Source organism: Nerophis lumbriciformis, linkage group LG36 (assembly GCF_033978685.3).
Source record: "Nerophis lumbriciformis linkage group LG36, RoL_Nlum_v2.1, whole genome shotgun sequence".
Classification (NCBI taxonomy): domain Eukaryota; kingdom Metazoa; phylum Chordata; class Actinopteri; order Syngnathiformes; family Syngnathidae; genus Nerophis; species Nerophis lumbriciformis.
Window position 1 is genome coordinate 661,298 of NC_084583.2, and position 23,703 is coordinate 685,000.

The window sequence follows — 23,703 nt, forward strand, 5'->3', positions numbered from 1 at the left end:
TTTAAGGTTTATTGGCGCTCTGTACTTCTCCCTTCGTCCGTGTACACAGCGGCGTTTTAAAAAGTCATACATTTTACTTTTTGAAACCGATGATTTCCGATATTACATTTTAAAGCATTTGTCGTCCGATATTATAGGATACCCATACTCCTTTTCGCTCATAATGACCAATGTCCACTTAAAGTTGAGCAAAGTGAGACAATCACACAAATAAGTTAACCACAGCAGGTTTATTTTAGTTGAAAAAAAGGGTGACAGGCAGGCAGACCTTACACATCAGCATCATCATCACAAGAAAAATCTGTCTGCCAGCAGGCTTCATGTCAGACTGCTTTCTCAACATCCACTTCATCCGAGCGTGAAATAAATTAAACAGCTGTGTGATATTAGCGTGACGACACAAAACTATTTACAAGATTTGCACACGACCGGAATAAATAGAATTGACTTTTCCAGTATCGCATATGAGAATTAAAGTCCAATATCATTTCAAACATCTGTATCGCTCATGTTCTTCAAGCAGTAAAAAAAAACAAAAAAACACACACTGTGTAAACTCTTCTTCAGGTTGAGACGAGAGGTCTGAAGCAAGAATAAATGTAGTGCTGCAACAATGCTCTCCTTAAACCCCAAAAGTAATAAAACAAGCTAAGACCACTAAAATCTGCTCTTTTCCATCCCTTCATTGAGCTGTAAACCTGCAAGAATATTCCTGAGAGTTGGCCTACATCCTTTTTTTTCTCGTAACCTAGTTTTCCTCCTCCTTGGAACTCTCGTCCACGTTCTCCAGCGAGTCGGCTCTCTGGATGGACAGTTCTGCGGGGTCCATCAAAGGCAGGGTGTTCTGCTCCGGGTACAACCAGGGCTTCTGGTCTGGGGAGTTCTTCTGCTTCCACTCGGGGTATTTCTGACCCGCCTTGTGCACGCACTTCAGCACCTAAAACAGGGAGAGGCGGTGGTTAGTCGGGGGGCTGTGAAGCTTTGGCCACCACACCCTTCCATTCCATTCTTGGGGGGGAACGATTCTCCATTCAAATGAACTTTGAGTTAATTTGGAAAATGCATGCATACAACATGATACATCTCAATTACCACTTTCTCGGTTCAACATGTTTGAAAAGGAGTAGGAAGAAGCAGAGCTTATTTAATCCTACCCCTTTTCCTTTACATAGCAGTTGCTAATACTTTTGTAATAACATTAAAAACTAGAAAATGTGGCCGCGGGTCGCCGGAAGCCGCCGTAGTTATAAGATGGTGCCGAGTGTCTGAATCCGGGAGTTTTAGGTGCAACTGTACAAAACGAGCCACAGAGCTAGCCAAAAACAGTAGAAAGATTACATAAAAATGCTAACACTTCGCATGTGTGCTGGCGATATAGCATGATAACTGTCAACATGTTTCGTATACCAAGTTATACAACTCTAAGGTGTATGGCTGCGGAAATAGGAAAAAAAGTGTAAAAATAGATGAAAAAGTTAGCAAGGCTAAGTTAGCTTGCTAGCATGTTAGCAGTTAAAAGGTGTCACATACCAAATTATATAACTCTAAGCCAAACGGTAGCAAAATTAGCAAAAAAAAAAGCTAGCAAGCTAACGTGAGCATCATAATGGTTAGCTTGTGTCACATACCAAGTTATACGACTCTATAAGGTGTATGGCTGCGGAAATAGGAAAAAAAAGTGTAAAAATAGATGAAAAAGTTAGCAAGGCTAAGTTAGCTTGCTTGCATGCTAACAGCTAAAAAGTGTCACATACCAAATTATATAACTCTAAGCCAAACGGTAGCAAAAGTAGCAAAAAAAAAGTTAGCATGCTAGCAAGCTAACGTGAGTGTGATAATGGTTAGCTTGTGTCACATACCAAGTTATACAACTCTTAAGGTGTATGGCTGCGGAAATAGGAAAAATAGTGTACAAATAGATGAAAAAGTTAGCAAGGCTAAGTTAGCTTGCTAGAATGCTGTCGTTTGCGTGCTAACAGTTAAGAAGTGTCACATACCAAGTTATATAACGCCAAGCGGTAGCAAAAAAAAGTTAGCATCCTAGCAAGCTAACGTGAGCATAATAATGGTTAGCTTGTGTCACATACCAAGTTTGGCTGCGGAAATAGGAAAAAAAAGTATAAAAATAGATGAAAAAGTTAGCAAGGCTAAGTTAGCTTGCTAGCGTGCTAACAGTTAAGAAGTGTCACATACCAAGTTATATAACGCAGAGCCAAACGGCAGCAAAAAAAAGTTAGCATGCTAGCAAGCTAATGTGAATATGATAATGGTTAGCTTGTGTCACATAGCAAGTTATACGACTCTATGGTGTATGGCTGCGGAAATAGGAAAAAAAGTGTAAATATAGATGAAAAAGTTAGCAAGGCTAAGTTAGCTTGCTATCGTTTGCATGCTAACTGTTAAGAAGTGTCACACACCAAGTTATATAACGCCAAGCCAAACGGTAGCAAAAAAAGTTAGCATGCTAGCAAGCTAACGTGAGCATGATAATGGTTAGCTTGTGTCACATACCAAGTTTGGCTGCGGAAATAGGAAAAAAAAGTATAAAAATAGATGAAAGAGTTAGCAAGGCTAAGTTAGCTTGCGAGCATGCTATCGTTTGCATGCTAACAGTTAAGAAGTGTCACTTACCAAGTTATATAACGCCGAGCCAAATGGCAGCAAAAAAAAGTTAGCATGCTAGCAAGCTAACGTGAATATGATAATGGTTAGCTTGTGTCACGTAGCAAGTTATACGACTCTATGGTGTATGGCTGCGGAAATAGGAAAAAAAAGTGTAAAAATAGATGAAAAAGTTAGCAAGGCTAAGTTAGCTTGCTATCGTTTGCATGCTAACTGTTAAGAAGTGTCACACACCAAGTTATATAACGCCAAGCCAAACGGTAGCAAAAAAAGTTAGCATGCTAGCATGCTCACGTTAGCATGATAATGGTTAGCTTGTGTCACATACCAAGTTTGGCTGCGGAAATAGGGAAAAAAAAAGTATAAAAATAGATGAAAAAGTTAGCAAGGCTAAGTTAGCTTGCTAGCATGCTATCGTTTGGGTGCTAACAGTTAATAAGTGTCACATACCAAGTTATATAACGCCGCGCCAAACAGCAGCAAAAAAAAGTTAGCATGCTAGCAAGCTAACGTGAGCATGATAATGGTTAGCTTGTGTCACATACCAAGTTATACGACTCTTAAGGTGTATGGCTGCGGAAATAGGAAAAAAAAGTGTAAAAAATAGATGAAAAAGTTAGCAAGGCTAAGTTAGCTTGCTAGCATGCTATCGTTTGCATACTAACAGTTAAGAAGTGTCACATACTAAGTTATATAACGCTGAGCCAAACGGTAGCAAAAAAAGTTAGCAAACGGTCTAAAAATAGTTTAAAAAGTCAGCGCATGAATTTTAAGATTTTAGCATGCTACCGTTAGCATGCAAACAGTTAAGAAGAGTTAGCTCAAAAAGCTAGCACTGTAATGTTGGCATGTAACATGAAATGTTCCCAATTTCGATTTCCGCCATTGGCGCGAGCGGCACCTTTCCGACGGTATAACATATGTGGGGGTTCGTTGGCCGGTTTTCCTCATAGTGGCGATAAGAGGAAAAAATGCGGGAAACAATAAAAAATATATATAAAGTTTGAAGTATGAGCAATAATAATATGGGCTGCTTGCAAAATGCTGGATTTTTTTAGAATTGTTGAAGTAGAGCACACAATTCCTGAACAGGCTGAATATTTTGAAGTTGGAACAGTTTGAATCAGATGAAAAATGTGGGAGTTGTGAAACTTTGAAGAATGTCCCATTCATTTCGATGGGACATTCCCCAAAATTTGGGGAAGTTCGGGAAAAGCGGGAATTTTTTGGAAAATGGTAAGAAAAAAACTTGAATGTTTTGAATGAGTTGAAATGGTTGGTGTTGGAATTTTTCAAATCGGTCGAGAAATGTTAAAGTAGTAACATGTTGAATTGAGAAATGGTATTACGGAATTCCTGGAATTTTTCGATTTCAAAAAACAACTTAGTTTTTTTGTCCTGATTAAATGGAATGTTTTGACTGTAGAACGGTTTAAGTGGGTTGAAAAATGTGGAAGGAGTAGTCGCTAGAAAAAAGGGTGAAAAAAGGGTTTGGAAAAAAAGGGAATTCTGGGATTTCCTGGAAAAAAATTTAACTTGGAAAAAATATCATTTAAATGTCCAGGATGAGTGGAATATGTTGAAGGTGGAATGGTTTGAATTGGTTGAAAAATGTGGAACTGGTGGAAGTTTGAAAAATGGCCAATTCATTTTGAATGGTAAAAATGTCCCGGAAAACCTGGAAATCTGGGAATTTTTGGAATATGTCAAGGGAAAGCCCGCAATTGTCGAATAGGCTGAACAGTTTGAAGTTGGAACGCTTTGAATTGGGTGAAAAATGTGGCAATTGTGGAACTTTGAAAAATGTCCCATTCATTTCAATGGGAATTTTATGGAAATTTGGGGAAAGCGGGAATTTTTTGGGAAAATATTATGACTTGAATGTTCTGAATGAGTTGAAATGGTTGGTGTTGGAATTTTTCAAAATCGGTCGAGAAATGTTGAAGTAGTTACATGTTGAATTGAGAAATGGTATTACGGAATTCCTGGAAATTTTTCCAGTTCAAAAACAATTTTGTTTTTTGTCCTGATTAAGAGGAATGTTTTGATGGTTGAAATGCGTTGAAAAATGTGGAAGGAGAAGTCGCCAGAAAAAGGATGGAAGTTGGGCTTTTGTGTGACCTCTTGTGGTGTTTACTTTTGTAAACCAGGAATTCTGGAAAATTCTGGAATTTTTTTTGAACTTGGAAAAAGGGTAGTTTGAATGTGTTGGAGGTGGAATGGTTTGAATCTGTTGAAAAATGTGGAAATGGTGGAAGTTTGAAAAATGGCCGAATCATTTTGAATGGGAAAAATGTCCCAGAAAACCTGGAATTCTGGGAAATCTGGGAATTTATGGAATTTGTCAAGGGAAAGCAGTTTGAATTTGGTTTGAAGTTGGAACGCTTTGAATTGGGTGGAAAATGTGGAAGGTACAGCGCGCAAAAACCTGGAGAAAAAGAAGTTGAAGTTGAATAATAAATAGATAAATGTTGGTGTAGAAAAGCATGTGTGAATGTTTTGGAACATTCACACAATACATAAAATAATAAATAGTGAAGTAATTTGTGTTTGATGTGGGATCTGAGCCGAGGATGTTGTTGTGGCTTGTGCAGCCCTTTGAGACACTCGTGATTTAGGGCTATATAAATAAACATTGATTGATCAATACATTGAGAATGTTTATCATGGTACTTCTTCTTTGTACTTTGTAGACACTTTAATTTGAAGAGTTCCTTGAATCAGATCATATCAGTACATTGTTTGCTTAATCCATTCCATCATTTAATTCCACATACAGATATACTGAAGGTTTTAAGTGTTGTACGTGCGTACAAATGTTTTAAATGACATTTTTCTCTGAGGTTATATTTCTCTTTTGTTGGGAAGAATTGTTGTATATTCTTGGCTAGCAGGTTATAGTTTGATTTGTGCATCATTTTAGATGTTTGCAAATTCACTATGTCGTGGAATTTCAGTATTTTTGATTCAATAAATAAAAGGGTTTGTATGTTCTCTATATTCAACATTATGTATTATTATAACTGATCTTTTTTGTTGTTTTTTTACACGGTTAACGGGTACCACTTATGTATATGACTAACTACATTCCCCTATAAAATTAACAGCTGTGATACATATGTATGTTACTTCATAGTAGGGTTGGGCAATATGGCCTTTTTTTAATATTGAGATATTTTAAGGCCATATTGCGATACACGATATATATCTCGATATTTTGCCTCAGCCTTGAATGAACACTTGATGCATATAATCACAGCAGTATGATGATTCTATGTGTTTTGATTGATTGATTGAGACTTTTATTAGTAGGTTGCACAGTGAAGTACATATTCCGTACAATTGACCACTAAATGGTAACACCCGAATAAGTTTTTCAACTTAAATTGATTCATGATACAGATATATACTATCATCATAATACAGTCATCACACAAGATAATCACATTGAATTATTTACATTATTTATAATCCAGGGTGTGGAGGGGGGCGCCGGATGTAAGTGTCAAAAAGACAGCCAAAAGAGTTTGATATGAGAATAAATCTAAAGTTAAAATATAGAGTAGAAATGCACCCATTTGCAGGAAATGTAGTCTTGATTTTCAAAATTTTCTTTCAAGGCTTGCATGTCTACATTAAAACATTCTTCTTCATACTGCATTAATATATGCTACTTTTAAACTTTCATGCAGAGACGGAAATCACAACTAAAAAAATCACACATTTTTTCATACGGTGTTGATGTGGACATTTTTGCCTCTGCATTTTGACGTGTGGCCCCGAATGGAGATAAGAGTCTCGACAGACGTTACAATATTTGAACAATGATGACGAAAACTGTTTTCTCTGTTGTGTCCATGTGTCGAAAATTGTTATGCGCTTATTTTTTTATTTGATTTTGTGCGTGGCATAGATTTGCTATGCGCAGAGGACGCTTAAACAGTGCGCAATTGCACAGGCGAGCACCTTAGAGGGAGCGTTGCTCGCACGGCTGCGCGAGCATCACAGCTAACGTTAGCCATGCTGCTACCTCTCTGCTCGGGGAGGACGTGACAGTATGTGACGTATGACGTGACAGTATGTGACGTATGACGTGACAGTGTGTGACGTATGACGTGACAGTATGTGACGTATGACGTGACAGTATGTGACGTATGACGTGACAGTGTGTGACGTATGACGTGACAGTATGTGACGTATGACGTGACAGTATGTGACGTATGACGTGACAGTATGGGACGTATGACGTGACGTGTGTAAGAAGGTGTGCTTGCTGTCTGTGAGAGGGAGACACAGGAAAGAGTGAGAAGAGCCTGTTGTGTAATGCCAGCAGCTAAAAGCAACTGCGTGAGAATCCACAGACCTGTGGATGTGTTGAAGGTGTGCTGGAAAATGCGGAACGGAAATTACAGAGCAGCAGAAAAGTGGAATGTATTATTTAAATTGGTTGGAAAACACGGACCGGAGTTTTTTTTAAAACTGGATCTGGATCGGTATTTTCCCATGCCTTGCCAATACGCAATTTTTGGCAAATATCGGCAGCCGATCCGATCCAAATATCGGATCGGGACATCCCTACTCCAATATCACCATATACCGCATTTATCGGAGTATAAGTCGCATCGGAGTATAAGTCGCACCTGCCGAAAATGCATAATAAAGAAGGAAAAAAACATATAAGTTGCACTGGAGCCCGGCCAAACTATGAAAAAAACTGCGACTTATAAAAGTTAAAGTTAAAGTTAAAGTACCAATGATTGTCACACACACACTAAAACTGCGACTTATAGTCCGATAAATACGGTATTCATTTTCTATATCGCACAGAGACAAACCGGCGATATATCGAGTATATTCCATATATCGCCCAGGAAATTGGCTTTAATACAATTCTACTCAAACATTTACTAAAGTGGCTAAATAGGACAGATTTTAGAAAACATTGTTTTTTGGACTTTTTTTTTTTTTTTAATCGATTAAGAATCGTTACGCATAAGAATCACGATTCGTTCAAAAATAGATTTTTTCTTGACACCCCTAGTGTAGTCCAATAAAGTACTTTGCTAAAGTAGACGAGTTGGTTTGACAAGTCAAAAGTGACACGGATGTTCACAGAAGGGAAAGAATGCTGGAGAGTGTGTTTGGCGACTTCCTGCTTGGTGGTGCACTGAATGCATCAGTTGGAAGGAGAAATGCTAACCATGGAGAAGAACGTCTCCTGTGTTCTCTGTATCTGGAAGCATTTTCCCCAAGAGGAGACTGAGGGCCCCTGCTTTTCACACGCCGCGCTTACAATCACGCTCCTATGAATTCATTCTGGTGCATAATACTTTCGTGGCAGGGGTGTAATGGTACACAAAAATTTCGGTTCGGTACGTACCTCGGTTTAGAGGTCACGGTTCGGTTCATTTTCGGTATAGTAAGAAAACAACAAAATATAAATTTTTTGGTTATTTATTTACCAAATTTGTAAACAATGGCTTTATCCTTTTAACATTGGGAACACTATAATAATTCTGCCCACGTTAATCAACATTAAACTGCCTCAAGTTGTTGCTCAGATTAAATAAAATGACAAAACTTTTCTTCTACATATAAAAAGTGCAACATTAAACAGATTCAAGTCAACTTATCATGCTTAATTTATTACAGCATTTGGGAAGCCTGTAGTTGATTTTTATTATGTAAATGTTATATTTTTATCAACATGTGATAGCAGGGACCCTGCCATTCAAAACTAGGCTGCTACATTACTAATGATTAATGTAACTATAGCTGAAAAATGGTACAATAGCAATAGGAGAGACTATTCATCCCTGAACACCATGTAGGCTTAAAGGGGAACACTATCACCAGACCTATGTAAGCGTCAATATATACCTTGATGTTGCAGAAAAAAGACCATATATCTTTTTAACCGATTTCCGAACTCTAAATGGGTGAATTTTGGCGAATTAAACGCCTTTCTATTATTCGCTCTCGGAGCGATGACGTCACAATGTGACGTCACATCGGGAAACAATCCGCCATTTTCTCAAACACCGAGTCAAATCAGCTCTGTTATTTTCAGTTTTTTCGACTGTTTTCCGTACCTTGGAGACATCATGCCTCGTTGGTGTGTTGTCGAAGGGTGTAAAAACACGAACAGGGACGGATATAAGTTGCACCAGTGGCCCAAAGATGCGAAAGTGGCAAGAAATTGGACGTTTTTCCCGCACACTTTACCGACGAAAGCTATGCTACGACAGAGATGGCAAGAATGTGTGGATATCCTGCGACACTCAAAGCAGATGCATTTCCAACGATAAAGTCAAAGAAATTTTCCGCCAGACCCCCATTGAATCTGCCGGAGTGTGTGAGCAATTCAGGGACAAAGGACCTCGGTAGCACGGCAAGCAATGGCGGCAGTTTGTTCCCGCAGACGAGCGAGCTAAACCCCCTGGATGTCTTGGCTCACACCGTCCCTTATGCCACCGAAGATGATCAAGAGAAGAATATCGACCCTAGCTTCCCTGGCCTGCTGACATCAACTCCAAAACTGGACAGATCAGCTTTCAGGAAAAGAGCGCGGATGAGGGTATGTCTACAGAATATATTAATTGATGAAAATTGGGCTGTCTGCACTCTCAAAGTGCATGTTGTTGCCAAATGTATTTCATATGCTGTAAACCTAGTTCATAGTTGTTAGTTTCCTTTAATGCCAAACAAACACATACCGATCGTCGGTTAGAAGGCGATCGCCAAATTCGTCTTCGCTTTCTCCCGTGTCGCTGGCTATCGTGTCGTTTTCGTCGGTTTCGCTTGCATACGGTTCAAACCGATATGGCTCAATAGCTTCAGTTTCTTCTTCAATTTCGTTTTCGCTACCTGCCTCCACACTACAACCATCCGTTTCAATACATGCGTAATCTGTTGAATCGCTTAAACCACTGAAATCCGAGTCTGAATCCGAGCTAATGTCGCTATAGCTTGCTGTTCTATGCGCCATGTTTGTTTGTGTTAGCTTCACTATGTGACATCACAGGAAAATGGACGGGTGTATATAACGATGGCTAAAATCAGGCACTTTGAAGCATTTTTTAGGGATATTGCGTGATGGGTAAAATTTTGAAAAAAACTTCGAAAAATAAAATAAGCCACCGGGCACTGATTTTTAATGTTTTTAACCCTTCTGAAATTGTGATAATGTTCCCCTTTAAGGGACCGTCAGGAGAGTTTCTCCAAGGTGGGGGGTTTGTGGTTACCGCAATTTTGGAGTCATGTGATGTAAGCGGTCATTCATTCTCATCTTTGAGGAATAAACGACGCAAACGTTTTAGTGAGTCAAACGATACTTCGAGTTGTCTTGCTTTCAACGCTACAAGCGCAACAGTGGATACATAAATAACAATTTTACAATTTGTAATCGATTAGAAATATCACGCCTGGGAAATGGATATCCCAGGAGAGCCCAACTTTGAAGCAATGGATGGAAACAACAATGGACATATATAAAATGGAGAAGATAACTGCCTTTATTAATTATAAATTGGAGAAATTTACTTCATACTGGCAAAACTGGGTCAATTGTGTCCCTCCCCATAAGCCTACGGTACGTGTATTTGTATTGAACCGTTTCGGTACGGGGGTTCCAGTTCGGTTCGGAGGTGTACCAAACGAGTTTCCACACGAATATATGAAGTAGCCGCCTAACAAGCTGCTCTGCTTTCTGCCTCTGTCTCCTACACAGCACCCAGCATTGCCCCACCCACACAACCATCTGATTGGTTACAACCTTAGCGGTAACAGCCAATCAGCAGTGCGTATTCAGAGCGGTGACAGCCAATCAGCAGTGCGTATTCAGAGCGCATGGAGTCAGTGCTTCTGCGGTGGGGTTAGCAGATAGGTGTTTAGCAGGTGAGCATCAGGCAGCAGACTCTCCCCAAATTATAATAAACACCTCCCAGTCAACTACTAGTAACATCACTATGAGCCCGTTGACTTTCTAGAAACAAACTGCAGCTCAGCTCGCTCGCAGTCCTGGCTTGAGGTGAAGGCTAATTAGCTTTTAGCGTAACGTCAGCTCATTTTGCGGTGTGTGTGTGTTACGGACAGCAAAGCCCTGTCTGTCTGTTATTTCACTTGACCTTTTTCTGTGTTGATTGAGCTGTGTTGAAGCAGCAAAAAAGGACATTGTGTTAAATGAGTTTCTGTCTCTGATAGTTGATATAATAATGTAACTGCATCATTAAGCCTACATGGTGTTCAGGGATGAAAAGGCTCTCATATTGCTATTGTACTATTTTTTTCAGCTATAGTTACATTAATCATTAGTAATGTAGCAGCCTAGTTTTGAATGGCAGAGTCCCTGCTATCACATGTTGATGAAAATATAACATTTACATAATAAAAATCAACTACAGGCTTCCCAAATGCTGTAATAAATTAAGCATGAGGAGTTGACTTGAAACTGTTTAATGTTGCACTTTTTATATGTAGAAGAAAAGTTTTGTCATTGTATTTAATCTGAGCAACAACTTGAGGCAGTTTAATGTTGATTAACGTGGGCAGAATTATTATAGTGTAACCAATGTTAAAAGGATACAGCCATTGTTTACAAATTTGGTAAATAAATAACCAAAACATGTACATTTTGTTGTTTTCTTACTGTACCGAAAATTAACCGAACCGTGACCTCTAAACCGAGGTACGTACCGAACCGAAATGTGTGTGTACCGTTACACCCCTAATATATATATATCTGTTTATATATATTTTTTTACAATTTCTGATTATTATTATTATTATTAATGTATTATTATTATTTCTTTTTTTGTTTATTTAATTGATGTATTTGTAGATACGACTTTGTTTTTTTTGCTGTTTTTTTTGGGGGGTGGGGTGGTATGGTTGGGATATAAACCAAAAATATTTTGACATTTAGGGCAGACAACAGATACATGATGTATGTGAATATGATGTAATGCATAGGAATGTCTGATGCTGGGTGTCAATACAAATAAAATGAAAAAAAAGAAAGAAATATAAAGCAGCTAAAATGCGCCGAACATGGATACATGTGGATAGTTGGTTTAGCATTTTTTCCCATCATGCATTGCATGGGATTTAAAATTAATGTAATTTCTAATTATGTGTTGTGCGTGGACATTCTTTTTTTTAAAATATCCACAAAATGTGTGATGTGTGACCATGTGTGTTAAGTATATTTGCACCAGAAGTGGGAAAGTGTTTTTGGATTGGGCCATGTATAAAAATCCTGTGCTGTGTACACTTCAAATTACAAGTTATGGTCATTAACCCAAATTACTCATTTTGTCTACAAGCTGGCGGCAATTGCTGTCAGATATTTAAAGTTAAGTTGGAGGCACGCTGGCGGGCGGCAGTTTGGACACAACTGCTTATTAGTTAACTTTCTGCATGTAAATGATCATAAAAGGCTCAGAGAGGGAAGACACGCCCCCCAGTATTGGCCGCTCTTTTAGGCTCGACTGTCGTGATCATCGTCAAGGATGAATATGATTGAACTCTGGATGCGCTCAGAATACGGCAGCATCCGGAGCTAATAGGGTAAGATAATGCTAGCTTGGGTGTCTTACTTTTGGCTCACTTTATCAAATGTCAAGTGGTGTCGCCATGGTAACCCACAGTTGTGATGCATGGTTTCTGCAGGTTTCGAAAAGTCAAATTCTGGACTTTTTTTAAAGACCCTTTTCGCATCAATACTGACAGAAGTACGACTCAAAGGAAAAGCAGAAGCCCAGAATTAGTTTGAGGTCTTTATAATCCCTCACACTTAACGCTTCCTAGTAGAGACGACCAATATTATTTTGCAGTAAAAGTTATAACATGAATAGTATGTCAGGAAAATGAGTTGGAATATGTTTAAAACTATATATTACAAAAGCAGTGAAGTTGGTAAATAAAAAGAGAATACAATGATTTGCAAATCCTTTTCAACTTATATTCAATTGAATAGACTGCAAAGACAAGATATTTAACGTTCGAACTGGTAAATGTTATTTTTTTGCAAATATTAGCTCATTTGGAATTTGATGCCTGCAACATGTTTCAAAAAAAAGCTGGGACAAGTGGCAAAAAAAAACCTGAGAACGTTGAGGAATGCTCGTCAAACACTTATTTGGAACATCCCACAGGTGAACAGGCTAATTGGGAACAGGTGGGTGCCATGATTGGGTATAAAAGCAGCTTCCAGGAAATGCTCAGTCATTCACAAACAAGGACAGGGCGAGGGTCACCACTTTGTCAACAAATGTGAGCAAATTGTCCAATAGTTTAAGAACGTTTCTGAACAAGCTATTTCAAGGAATTTAGGGATTTCACCATCTACGGTCCGTAATATCATCAAAAGGTTCAGAGAATCTGGAGAAATCACTGCACGTAAGCGACTAAGCCCGTGACCTTCAATCCCTCACCTTCATCAAAAAGCGACATAAGTGTGTAAAGGATATCACCACATAGGCTCTGGAACACTTCAGAAAACCACTGTCAGTAACTACAGTTGGTTGCTACATCTGGAAGTGCAAGTTAAAACTGTACTATGCCCAAGCCAAAGCCATTTATCAACAACACCCAGAAATGCCGCCGGCTTCGCTGGGCCCGAGCTCATCTAAGATGGACTGATGCAAAGTGGAAAAGTGTTCTGTGGTCTGACTAGTCCACATTTCAAATTGTTTTTGGAAACTGTGGACGTCGTCTCTTCCAGACCAAAGAGGAAAAGAACCATCCGGACTGTTATAGGCGCAAAGTTGAAAAGCCAGCATGTGTAATGGTATGGGGGTGTATTAGTGCCCAAGGCATGGGTAACTTACACATCTGTGAAGGCGCCATTAATGCTGAAAGGTACATACAGGTTTTGGAGCAACATATGTTGCCATCCAAGCAACGTTATCATGGACGCCCCTGCTTATTTCAGCAAGACAATGCCAAGCCACGTGTTACAACAGCGTGGTTTCATAGTAAAAGAGTGCGGGTACTAGACTGGCCTGCCTGTAGTCCAGACCTGTCTCCCATTGAACATGTGTGGTGCATTATGAAGCCTAAAATAGCACAACAGAGACCCAGGACTGTTGAACAACTTAAGCTGTACATCAAACAAGAATGGGAAAGAATTCCACTTCAAAAATGTGTCTCCTCAGTTCCCAAACGTTTACTGAGTGTTGTTAAAAGGAAAGGCCACAGTGGTAAAAATGCCCCTGTGACAACAATGTGTTGCTGCCATTAAATTCTAAGTTAATACTTATTTGCAAAAAAAAATAAGTATCTCAGTGAGAACATTAAATATCTTGTCTTTGCAGTCTATTCAATTGAATATAAGTTGAAAAGGATTTGCAAATCATTGTATTCTGTTTTTATTTACCATTTACACAACGTGACAACTTCACTGGTTTGGGGTTTTGTACATTATTTTGGTTTATTTCATCAGAAGAACTAACGTCAACACAACAACACTTGCACAGCCGCACACGTCCTCGGTAGCAAACATGGCGCCTGTTTAGTCGGCCATACACTCTTTATACACCACTCTGCCCCTTTACTAGAGAAGCAGTGCAGCCAGTGAATTCCTTTACATTGGGAAGAAACAAGTTAGACTGAACTAAAAGCACCAGAAGCTTCTCTCAGCGTGCCACACCCTCACTGCCTGTGTGACATCAATTCTGACTGGACTGCTTATGGCTTTTGTTTCCGTTTGGAACTAGGGCTGGGCGATATATGGAATATACTCGATATATAGAATATACCGTATTTTTCGGACTATAAGTCGCATTTTTTTTTCATAGTTTGGCCGGGGGTGCGACTTATACTCAGGAGCGACTTATGTGTGAAATTATTAACACATTACCGTAAAATATCAAATAATATTATTGATCTCATTCACGTAAGAGACTAGACGTATAAGATTTTATCGGATTTAGCGATTAGGAGTGACAGATTGTATAGCATGTTCTATATGTTATAGTTATTTGAATGACTCTTACCATAATATGTTACGTTAACATACCAGTTGGTTATTTATGCCTCATATAACGTACACTTATTCAGCCTGCTGTTCACTATTCTTTATTTATTTTAAATTGCCTTTCAAATGTCTACTTTTGGTGTTGGCTTTTATCAAATACATTTTCCCCCAAAAATGCGACTTATACTCCAGTGCGACTTATATATGTTTTTTTCCTTCTTTATTATGCATTTTCGGCGGGTGCGACTTATACTCCGGAGCGACTTATACCCGTTTTATTCTGCGGGTTTGTCTCTGTGCGATATAGAAAATGACTATATGGTGATATTGGAGTATACGTCCTCACACAGTTGCTTTTAGCTGCAGGCATTACACTACAGGCTCTTCTCACTCTTTTTTTGCCTCTCCTTCTCACAGAGACATAAAACGAGCGCACCTTCTTACATACGTCACATACTGTCGCGCGTGCAACGTCATACGCCCTCGCCGATCAGAGAGATAGCGGCATGGGTAATGTTAGCTGTGATGCTAGCGGTGCGAGTGGTAATACGAGAGAAAGAAGGTGCGAATCTGGTAACAAATGAAGGAAGAATTAATTCTAGGGATGTCCGATAATGGCTTTTTTGCCGATATTGTCCAACTCTTAATTACCGATACCGATATATACAGTCGTGGAATTAACCCAATATTATGCCTAATTTGGACAACCAGGTATGGTGAAGATAAGGTCCTTTTTAAAAAAATTCATAAAATAAAATAAGACAGATAAATTAAAAACATTTTCTTGAATAAAAAAGAAAGTAAAACAATATAAAAACAGTTACATAGAAACTAGTAATTAATGAAAATGAGTAAAATGAACTGTTAAAGGTTAGTACTATTAGTGTGCTTACGGACTGTATCCCTTGCAGACTGTATTGATATATATTGATGTATAATGTAGGAACCACAATATTAATAACAGAAAGACACAACCCTTTTGTGTGAATGAGTGTGAATGAGTGTAAATGGGGGAGAGAGGTTTTTTGGGTTGGTGCACTAATTGTAAGTGTATCTTGTGTTTTTTATGTTGATTTAATTAAAAAAAACAAAAAACTATACCGATAATAAAAAAACAGATACCGATAATTTCCGATATTACATTTTAAAGCATTTATCGGACATCTCTAATTAATTCCCAAGAAAAACAGCACGGGGTCCATCGTCTGGCGGTGGTTTGGCTTCAAGCGGGAATATGTTGAACAGACAACAGTAATATGTCAAGTATGCGGCAATAAGTAGCATTACTGCTAATTTGTAGCATCATTTGAAAAGTCACCTGCTAGGTCAGTGGTTCTTAACCTTTTTTCAGTGATGTACCTCCTGTGAACATTTTTTTAATTCAAGTACCCCCTAATCAGAGCAAAGCATTTTTGTTTGAAAAAAAGAGATAAAGAAGTAAAATACAGCACTATGTCATCAGTTTCTGATTTATTAAATTGTATAACAGTGCAAAATATTGCTCATTTGTAGTGGTCTTTCTTGAACTATTTGGAAAAAAAGATATAAAAATAACTAAAAACTTGTTGAAAAATAAACAAGTGATTCAATTATAAATAAAGATTTCTACACATAGAAGTAATCATCAACTTAAAGTGCCCTCTTTGGGGATTGTAATTGAGATCCATCTGGATTCATGAACTTCATTCTAAACATTTCTTCACAGAAAAAGAAATCTTTAACATCAATATTTATGGAACATGTCCACAAAAAATCTAGCTGTCAACACTGAATATTGCATTTCTTTTCACAGTTCTTTTTGACAGACATTTTAATGAGGGTCAAACCATCATGGCATGGGGGAAACTCTGGGTTTATGGTAATGAATGGAATAGCCTACTTGATTTGATGTTCAGTTTATGAACCTACATTCATATTTTGTTGAAGTATTATTCAATTAATATATTTATAAAGGATTTTTGAATTGTTGCTATTTTTAGAATATTTAAAAAAAAATCTCACGTACCCCTTGGCATACCTTCAAGTACCCCCAGGGGTACGCATACCCCCATTTGAGAACCACTGCGCTAGAGAATGAAGAGTGCTTGAAACTCCGCATGTCAACATCTCCGTTCGGTGCCACACCCACAAAATGCCCAAGCAACCATTTCCACATCAACACCGTATGAAACAAATAGTCAACAACAGAAGGAGATAACGTCCGCAGGAACCTACCACATAGCGAAGGACATACACTATTTGATTTCCTATTATGCAGCTCATTTTTATTTGACCCTTATTGAAATATCTTGTGACATCATGCACAAAAGTGCACTTTATTTGTTTTTAACTATTGTAGTGGCGTTCTGTACAAAAAGTGCACTTTAATTTAGTGTTGTTTTGATATGTCATCTTAGTGACATCATGCACAAAAGTGCACTAATAGCTTGTTTTAAAATGTCTCTGACAATCTTGCACTTTCTGTTTTGGAAATGACATGAATGTCAGTGCCACTGCTTAATAACTGTTTAATAAATTGACCTAGTTGTGATTTCCCTCTCTGCGTGAAAGTTTAAAATGAGCATATATTAATACAGTAGTGTACAGCTCTGGTAATGGGTACATTCGCACCCACCTGCACAAATGTACTTCAAAATGTAACAATCAAAATAAATATGACTTTTTTTGTTTGTTTACTAGGGCATGCATATATAATATGCATTAGTTTGACCATTTAAAATCAATGATAATAAAAAGGAGATGCTTGGAAATAGCATAAAAATGCCCCAAAAACTTGGAAAAACGCGATTCATAGCGTTACTTTTTGGTGTAACCATCATGAGCTTTCTGTTCAGGTATATTTCTTTTATATTTTGATAAATCATATTTATGTATTACTAAATTTAAATACCGGTAGGTATTGATCAATCTTTAAGCTGTGTGTATTTGATTTCAGTTTGCTTTTGACATCTTATTTAGAATTGTAGTTCTACAATGTTGCGCTCATGGTGGCGTAACCAAACTAGATTTCATTTAATTATCTTATTTTGAATATTTATTCCCTTTTTTTACATTTAGTATATTTAAAGGGGAACATTATCACAATTTCAGAAGGGTTAAAACCATTAAAAATCAGTTCCCAGTGGCTTATTTTATTTTTCGAAGTTTTTTTCAAAATGTTACCCATCACGCAATATCCCTAAAAAATGCTTCAAAGTGCCTGATTTTAACCATCGTTATATACACCCGTCCATTTTCCTGTGACGTCACATAGTGATGCCAATACAAACAAACATGGCGGAAAGAACAGCAAGCTATAGCGACATTAGCTCGGATTCACACTCGGATTTCAGTGGTTTAAGCGATTCAACAGATTACGCATGTATTGAAACGGATGGTTGTAGTGTGGAGGCAGGTAGCGAAAACGAAATTGAAGAAGAAACTGAAGCTATTGAGCCATATCGGTTTGAACCGTATGCAAGCGAAACCGACGAAAACGACACGACAGCCAGCGACACGGGAGAAAGCGGGGACGAATTCGGCGATCGCCTTCTAACCAACGATTGGTATGTGTTTGTTTGGCATTAAAGGAAACTAACAACTATGAACTAGGTTTACAGCATATGAAATACATTTAGCAACAACATGCACTTTGAGAGTGCAGACAGCCCAGTTTTCATCAATTAATATATTCTGTAGACATACCCTCATCCGCTCTCTTTTCCTGAAAGCTGATCTGTCCAGTCCAGTTGTAAATGCATCTGCTTTGAGTGTCGCAGGATATCCACACATTCTTGCCATCTCTGTCGCAGCATAGCTTTCGTCGGTAAAGTGTGCGGAACAAATGTCCAATTTCTTGCCACTTTGGCATCTTTGGGCCACTGGTGCAACTTGAATCCGTCCCTGTTCGTGTTGTTACACCCTCCGACAACACACCGACGAGGCATGATGTCTCCAAGGTACGGAAAACAGTCGAAAAAACGGAAAATAACAGAGCTGATTTGACTCGGTGTTTGAGAAAATGGCGGATTGCTTCCCGAGAGCGAATAATAGAAAGGCGTTTAATTCGCCAAAATTCACCCATTTAGAGTTCGGAAATCGGTTAAAAAATATATGGTCTTTTTTCTGCAACATCAAGGTATATATTGACGCTTACATAGGTCTGGATAATGTTCCCCTTTAAATATTCATTTATAAACATTGAATACATTTCAAATATCAATAAAATGCAATTGTCTTCATCTTATAGGGTAATGTTTAGTTACACCAAGTCATGAGTAACACTAAGCTTCATCACTTTGACTTGTAATATCTCTAATTCTGGTGGTGTTTTATGCTTTTTTCTTTTTGGAACATGTACTATACATATAATACAATAAAGTCCCATATAAAATTATGTTTCTAGTAGGGATGTCCGATATTTGCCAAAAATTGCGTATCGGCAAGGCATGGGAAAAGGCCGATCCAGATCCAGTTTAAAAAAAACTCCGGTCCGTGTTTTCCAACGCACTGATTTAAATCATACATTCCACTTTTCTGCCGCTCCCTAATTTCCGTTCCGCATTTTCCAGCACACCTTCAACACATCCACAGGTCTGTGGATTCTCACGCAGTTGCTTTTAGCTGCTGGCATTACACAACAGGCTCTTCTCACTCTTTCCTGTGTCTCCCTCTCACAGACAGCAAGTGCACCTTCTTACACACGTCACATACTGTCACGTCATACGTCACATACGTATACGTCCTCCCCGAGCAGAGAGGTAGCAGCATGGCTAACGTTAGCTGTGATGCTAGCGCAGCCGTGCGAGCAACGCTCCCTCTAAGGTGCTCGCCTGTGCAATTGCGCACTGTTTAAGCGTCCTCTGCGCATAGCAAATCTATGCCACGCACAAAATCAAATAAAAAAATAAGCGCATAACAATTTTCGACACACGGACACGACAGAGAAAACAGTTTTCGTCATCATTGTTCAAATATTGTGACGTCTGTCGAGACGCTTATCTCCATTCGGTGCCACACGTCCACACCATCAAAACGCAGAGGCAAAAATTTCCAGATCAACACCGTATGAAAAAATTAGTGATTTTTTAAATTGTGATTTCCTTCTCTGCATGAAAGTTTAAAAGTAGCATATATTAATGCAGTATGAAGAAGAATGTTTTAATGTAGACATGCAAACCTTGAAAGAAAATTTTGAAAATCAAGACTACATTTCCTGCAAATGGGTGCATTTCTACCCTATATTTTAAATTTAGATTTATTCTCATATCAAACTCTTTTGGCTGTCTTTTTGACACTTACATCCGGCGCCCCCCTCCACACCCTGGATTATAAATAATGTAAATAATTCAATGTGATTATCTTGTGTGATGACTGTATTATGATGATAGTATATATCTGATAGTATATATCTGTATCATGAATCAATTTAAGTGGACCCCGACTTAAACAAGTTGTAAAACTTATTGGGGTGTTACCATTTAGTGGTCAATTGTACGGAATATGTACTTCACTGTGCAACCTACTAATAAAAGTCTCAATCAATCAATCAAAACACATAGAATCATCATACTGCTGTGATTATATGCATCAAGTGTTCATTCAAGGCTAAGGCAAAATATCGAGATATATATCGTGTATCGCAATATGGCCTTAAAATATCTCAATATTAAAAAAAGGCCATATCGCCCAGCCCTAGTTCAATGATACCATTTCTGTTTGTCATGTGTAATTTTGTCTATTTTGTGTTTATCCTTGAATAAACAGGTCAGTTTCTTGTTACCAACCATTGTGTATTATTCAAACTCCCCTAATTCAGCTGGCTAGTTGTTTTCAAGAGTACTAAAACCCTTTTCAACATGATTCTGACAACTAAGTAGGCTAAATAACTTTAAACTTTAATACATGCTCGGATAGGCCAGTATCGGTCAGTATCGGTATCGGATCGGAAATGCAAAAACAATATCGGTATCGGATCGGAAGTGCAAAAACCTGGATCGGGACATCCCTAGTTTTTAGCAATACTTTAATTTTGCCTTTGAAAGTAACACTCCAATGTCCATTAGTGGAGCTGTACACAGTACGAAGAAGAATGTTTTAATGTAGACACATAGAATCATCATACTGCTGTGATTATATGCATCAAGTGTTCATTCAAGGCTAAGGCAAAATATGGAGATATATATGGTGTATCGTGACATGGCCTAAAAATATCGAGATATTAATAAAAGGCCATATCGCCCAGCCCTAGTTGGAACACACATTATTAACACGCAGATATATTTTTAGAACCTTTCCCAGTCGTCAAATGATTGGATTTGAGACTTTGCAAGACCGTGTAGTGGACAGTGTTCTGTCCAACAGTTGGGCGTTGACTTTACGGAACAGAAGGTTATTTCACACGGATGTTGGCAGCTTTAGAGAATCTGACAAGTTGGAGTTCTTGTTTTTAGGCGTGCTCTGAACGCGCCCCAGAAAAGTGTACCTAAGTAGTGTATTGTCTTGAAGGCGGCTCTCGGTCACACCGTGACGAACGTTTCCACACTGCAGCCAGTGTGGAAACTGGGGGAACGAGTTCTGCCAGCCTTCAACAGCTCCTTTGCCAGCAAACCTTGCAAAAATGGGGTTTCTATGGCAACCATTGTCCTTTGGACACGCACGAACCCTCCAGCTTCTTGGGCGCAACATAAACAATCCGGAATCTAGTCATTTTTTTCACGGCGACTCACCTTTGGTGCCAGAACTTGCGAGGCTTTGTTGACCACCCACTTTGGAAGAGAACCTGAGGAACAAGGTGTCAGGTGTAAACCTTCAGAGTAATAATAGCACGCCGACGACCTACTTTACCTTTGGGGTCGGCTTGCGAGAGGTAGGTGAAAGTGCAGCTGTTTGGCCCCGTGGGCTTTATGTAATAGCCTGTGAGGATGGAAATGGCTCGAACCAGGTCGCTGGAAGGAGGAAACTTCTGGAATGGCATTGTGTCAGAATTCAAAATGAGACTTCAAAGAAAAGGAGGGTCCTCGGAGTGGACGTACTGGATGTTTGACGGAGAAGTTGATGATGATGTACTCGTCATCGGCCACTCGCCACGAGCGCAGCGTGACCACGTCCCGGTTCTTGATCGGCCGCGGACAAGACCCTGGGGAGTGTTAAGAGCGTTGTTGTGACCACAAACACTGGGGACACTCGAGTCCTCCCTTCGTACGAATGTGTCTCACATGAGTAGTAGCCCAAGTCGGCGCAGGCGGAGAGGCGGGCCACGTCGTAACTCTCCAACACGTTGGGGTCCCACTGCTTCCGGTACTGGCTGTCATGCAGGACGTCATACATGGTGGCGGCCGAGACATCCTTGATGTTGATTTTACACTAAAGAAACGGGAGCACCTTATTAGCATTGGTTTCTGGACTTTTTGTTGCAGGAAATGATTATTTATTACTACTAAGGGCGTAACGGTACGTGTATTTGTATTGAACCGTTTCGGTACGGGGGGTTCGGTTCGGAACGGAGATGCACCGAACGAGTTTCCACACGGACATATTAAGTAGGTAGGTAGGTAAGAAACCAATTCTGAGCCTCACCTTATTTAGTTTTTATTTTATATATGTTGACTGCATTAACCCTGGCAATGGACCCTGTGTGTATACACTCCGTTTCCATATGAGTTGGGAAATTGTGTTAGATGTAAATATAAACGGAATACAATGATTTGCAAATCATTTTCAACCCATATTCAGTTGAATATGCTACAAAGACAACATATTTGATGTTCAAACTGATAAACATTTTTTTTTGCAAATAAACATTAACTTTAGAATTTGATGCCAGCAACACGTGACAAAGAAGTTGGGAAAGGTGGCAATAAATACTGGTAAAGTTGAGGAATGCTCATCAAACACTTATTTGGAACATCCCACAGATGTGCAGGCTAATTGGGAACAGGTGGGTGCCATGATTGGGTATAAAAACAGCTTCCCAAAAAATGCTCAGTCTTTCACAAGAAAGGATGGGGCGAGGTACACCCCTTTGTCCACAACTGCGTGAGCAAATAGTCAAACAGTTTAAGAACAACGTTTCTCAAAGTGCAATTGCAAGAAATTTAGGGATTTCAACATCTACGCTCCATAATATCATCAAAAGGTTCAGAGAATCTGGAGAAATCACTCCACGTAAGCGGCATGGCCGGAAACCAACAATGAATGACCGTGACCTTTGATCCCTCAGACGGCACTGTATCAAAAACCGACATCAATCTCTAAAGGATATCACCACATGGGCTCAGGAACACTTCAGAAAACCACTGTCACTAAATACAGTTGGTCGCTACATCTGTAAGTGAAAGTTAAAGCTCTCCTATGCAAAGCGAAAGCTATTTATCAACAACATCCAGAAACGCCGCCGGCTTCTCTGGGCCCGAGATCATCTAAGATGGACTCGTGCAAAGTGGAAAAGTGTTCTGTGGTCTGACGAGTCCACATTTCAAATTGTTTTTGGAAATATTCGACATTGTGTCATCCAGACCAAAGGGGAAGGGAACCATCCAGAATGTTATCAACGCAAAGTTCAAAAGCCAGCATCTGTGATGGTATGGGGGTGTTTTAGTGCCCAAGGCATGGGTAACGTACACATCTGTGAAGGTAGCATTAATGCTGAAAGGTACATACAGGTTTTGGAACAACATATGCTGCCATCTAAGTGCCGTCTTTTTCATGGACGCCCCTGCTTATTTCAGCAAGACAATGCCAAGCCACATTCAGCACGTGTTACAACAGCGTGGCTTCGTAAAAAAAGAGTGCGGGTACTTTCCTGGCCCGCCTGCAGTCCAGACCTGTCTCCCATTGAAAATGTATGGCGCATTATGAAGCGTAAAATACGACAACGGAGACCCCGGACTGTTGAACGACTGAAGCTCTACATAAAACAAGAATGGGAAAGAATTCCACTTTCAAAGCTTCAACAATTAGTTTCCTCAGTTCCCAATCGTTTATTGAGTGTTGTTAAAAGAAAAGGTGATGTAACACAATGGTGAACATGCCCTTTCCCAACTACTTTGGCACGTGTTGCAGCCATGAAATTCTAAGTTAATTATTATTTGCAAAAAAAAAAAAAAGTTTCTGAGTTTGAACAT

At 39.1% G+C, this 23,703-nt stretch overlaps 1 protein-coding gene and 1 long non-coding RNA gene across 5 annotated transcripts in view; one reads left to right on the forward strand and one right to left on the reverse strand.

The window, feature by feature from the left end:
• Positions 1-211: 211 nt before the first annotated feature.
• The window catches only part of stard14 (START domain containing 14), a 39,242-nt gene continuing 15,750 nt past the window's right edge, over positions 212-23,703 (reverse strand). For all 4 annotated transcript variants that reach the window (XM_061930605.1, XM_061930602.1, XM_061930604.1 and 1 more), the window contains 5 exons: positions 21,796-21,943; positions 21,613-21,716; positions 21,425-21,542; positions 21,307-21,359; positions 212-937 (listed from right to left, as the gene is read on the reverse strand). In XM_061930605.1, coding sequence (XP_061786589.1) covers positions 749-937; positions 21,307-21,359; positions 21,425-21,542; positions 21,613-21,716; positions 21,796-21,943 — 612 coding nt within the window. In that variant the 3' untranslated portion in view covers positions 212-748. The remainder of the gene's footprint in view (positions 938-21,306; positions 21,360-21,424; positions 21,543-21,612; positions 21,717-21,795; positions 21,944-23,703) is intronic.
• LOC133577071 (uncharacterized) lies at positions 794-3,113 on the forward strand. Its single transcript, XR_009811699.2, has 2 exons — positions 794-1,426; positions 1,650-3,113. It is a non-coding gene; the product is annotated as an uncharacterized lncRNA (long non-coding RNA).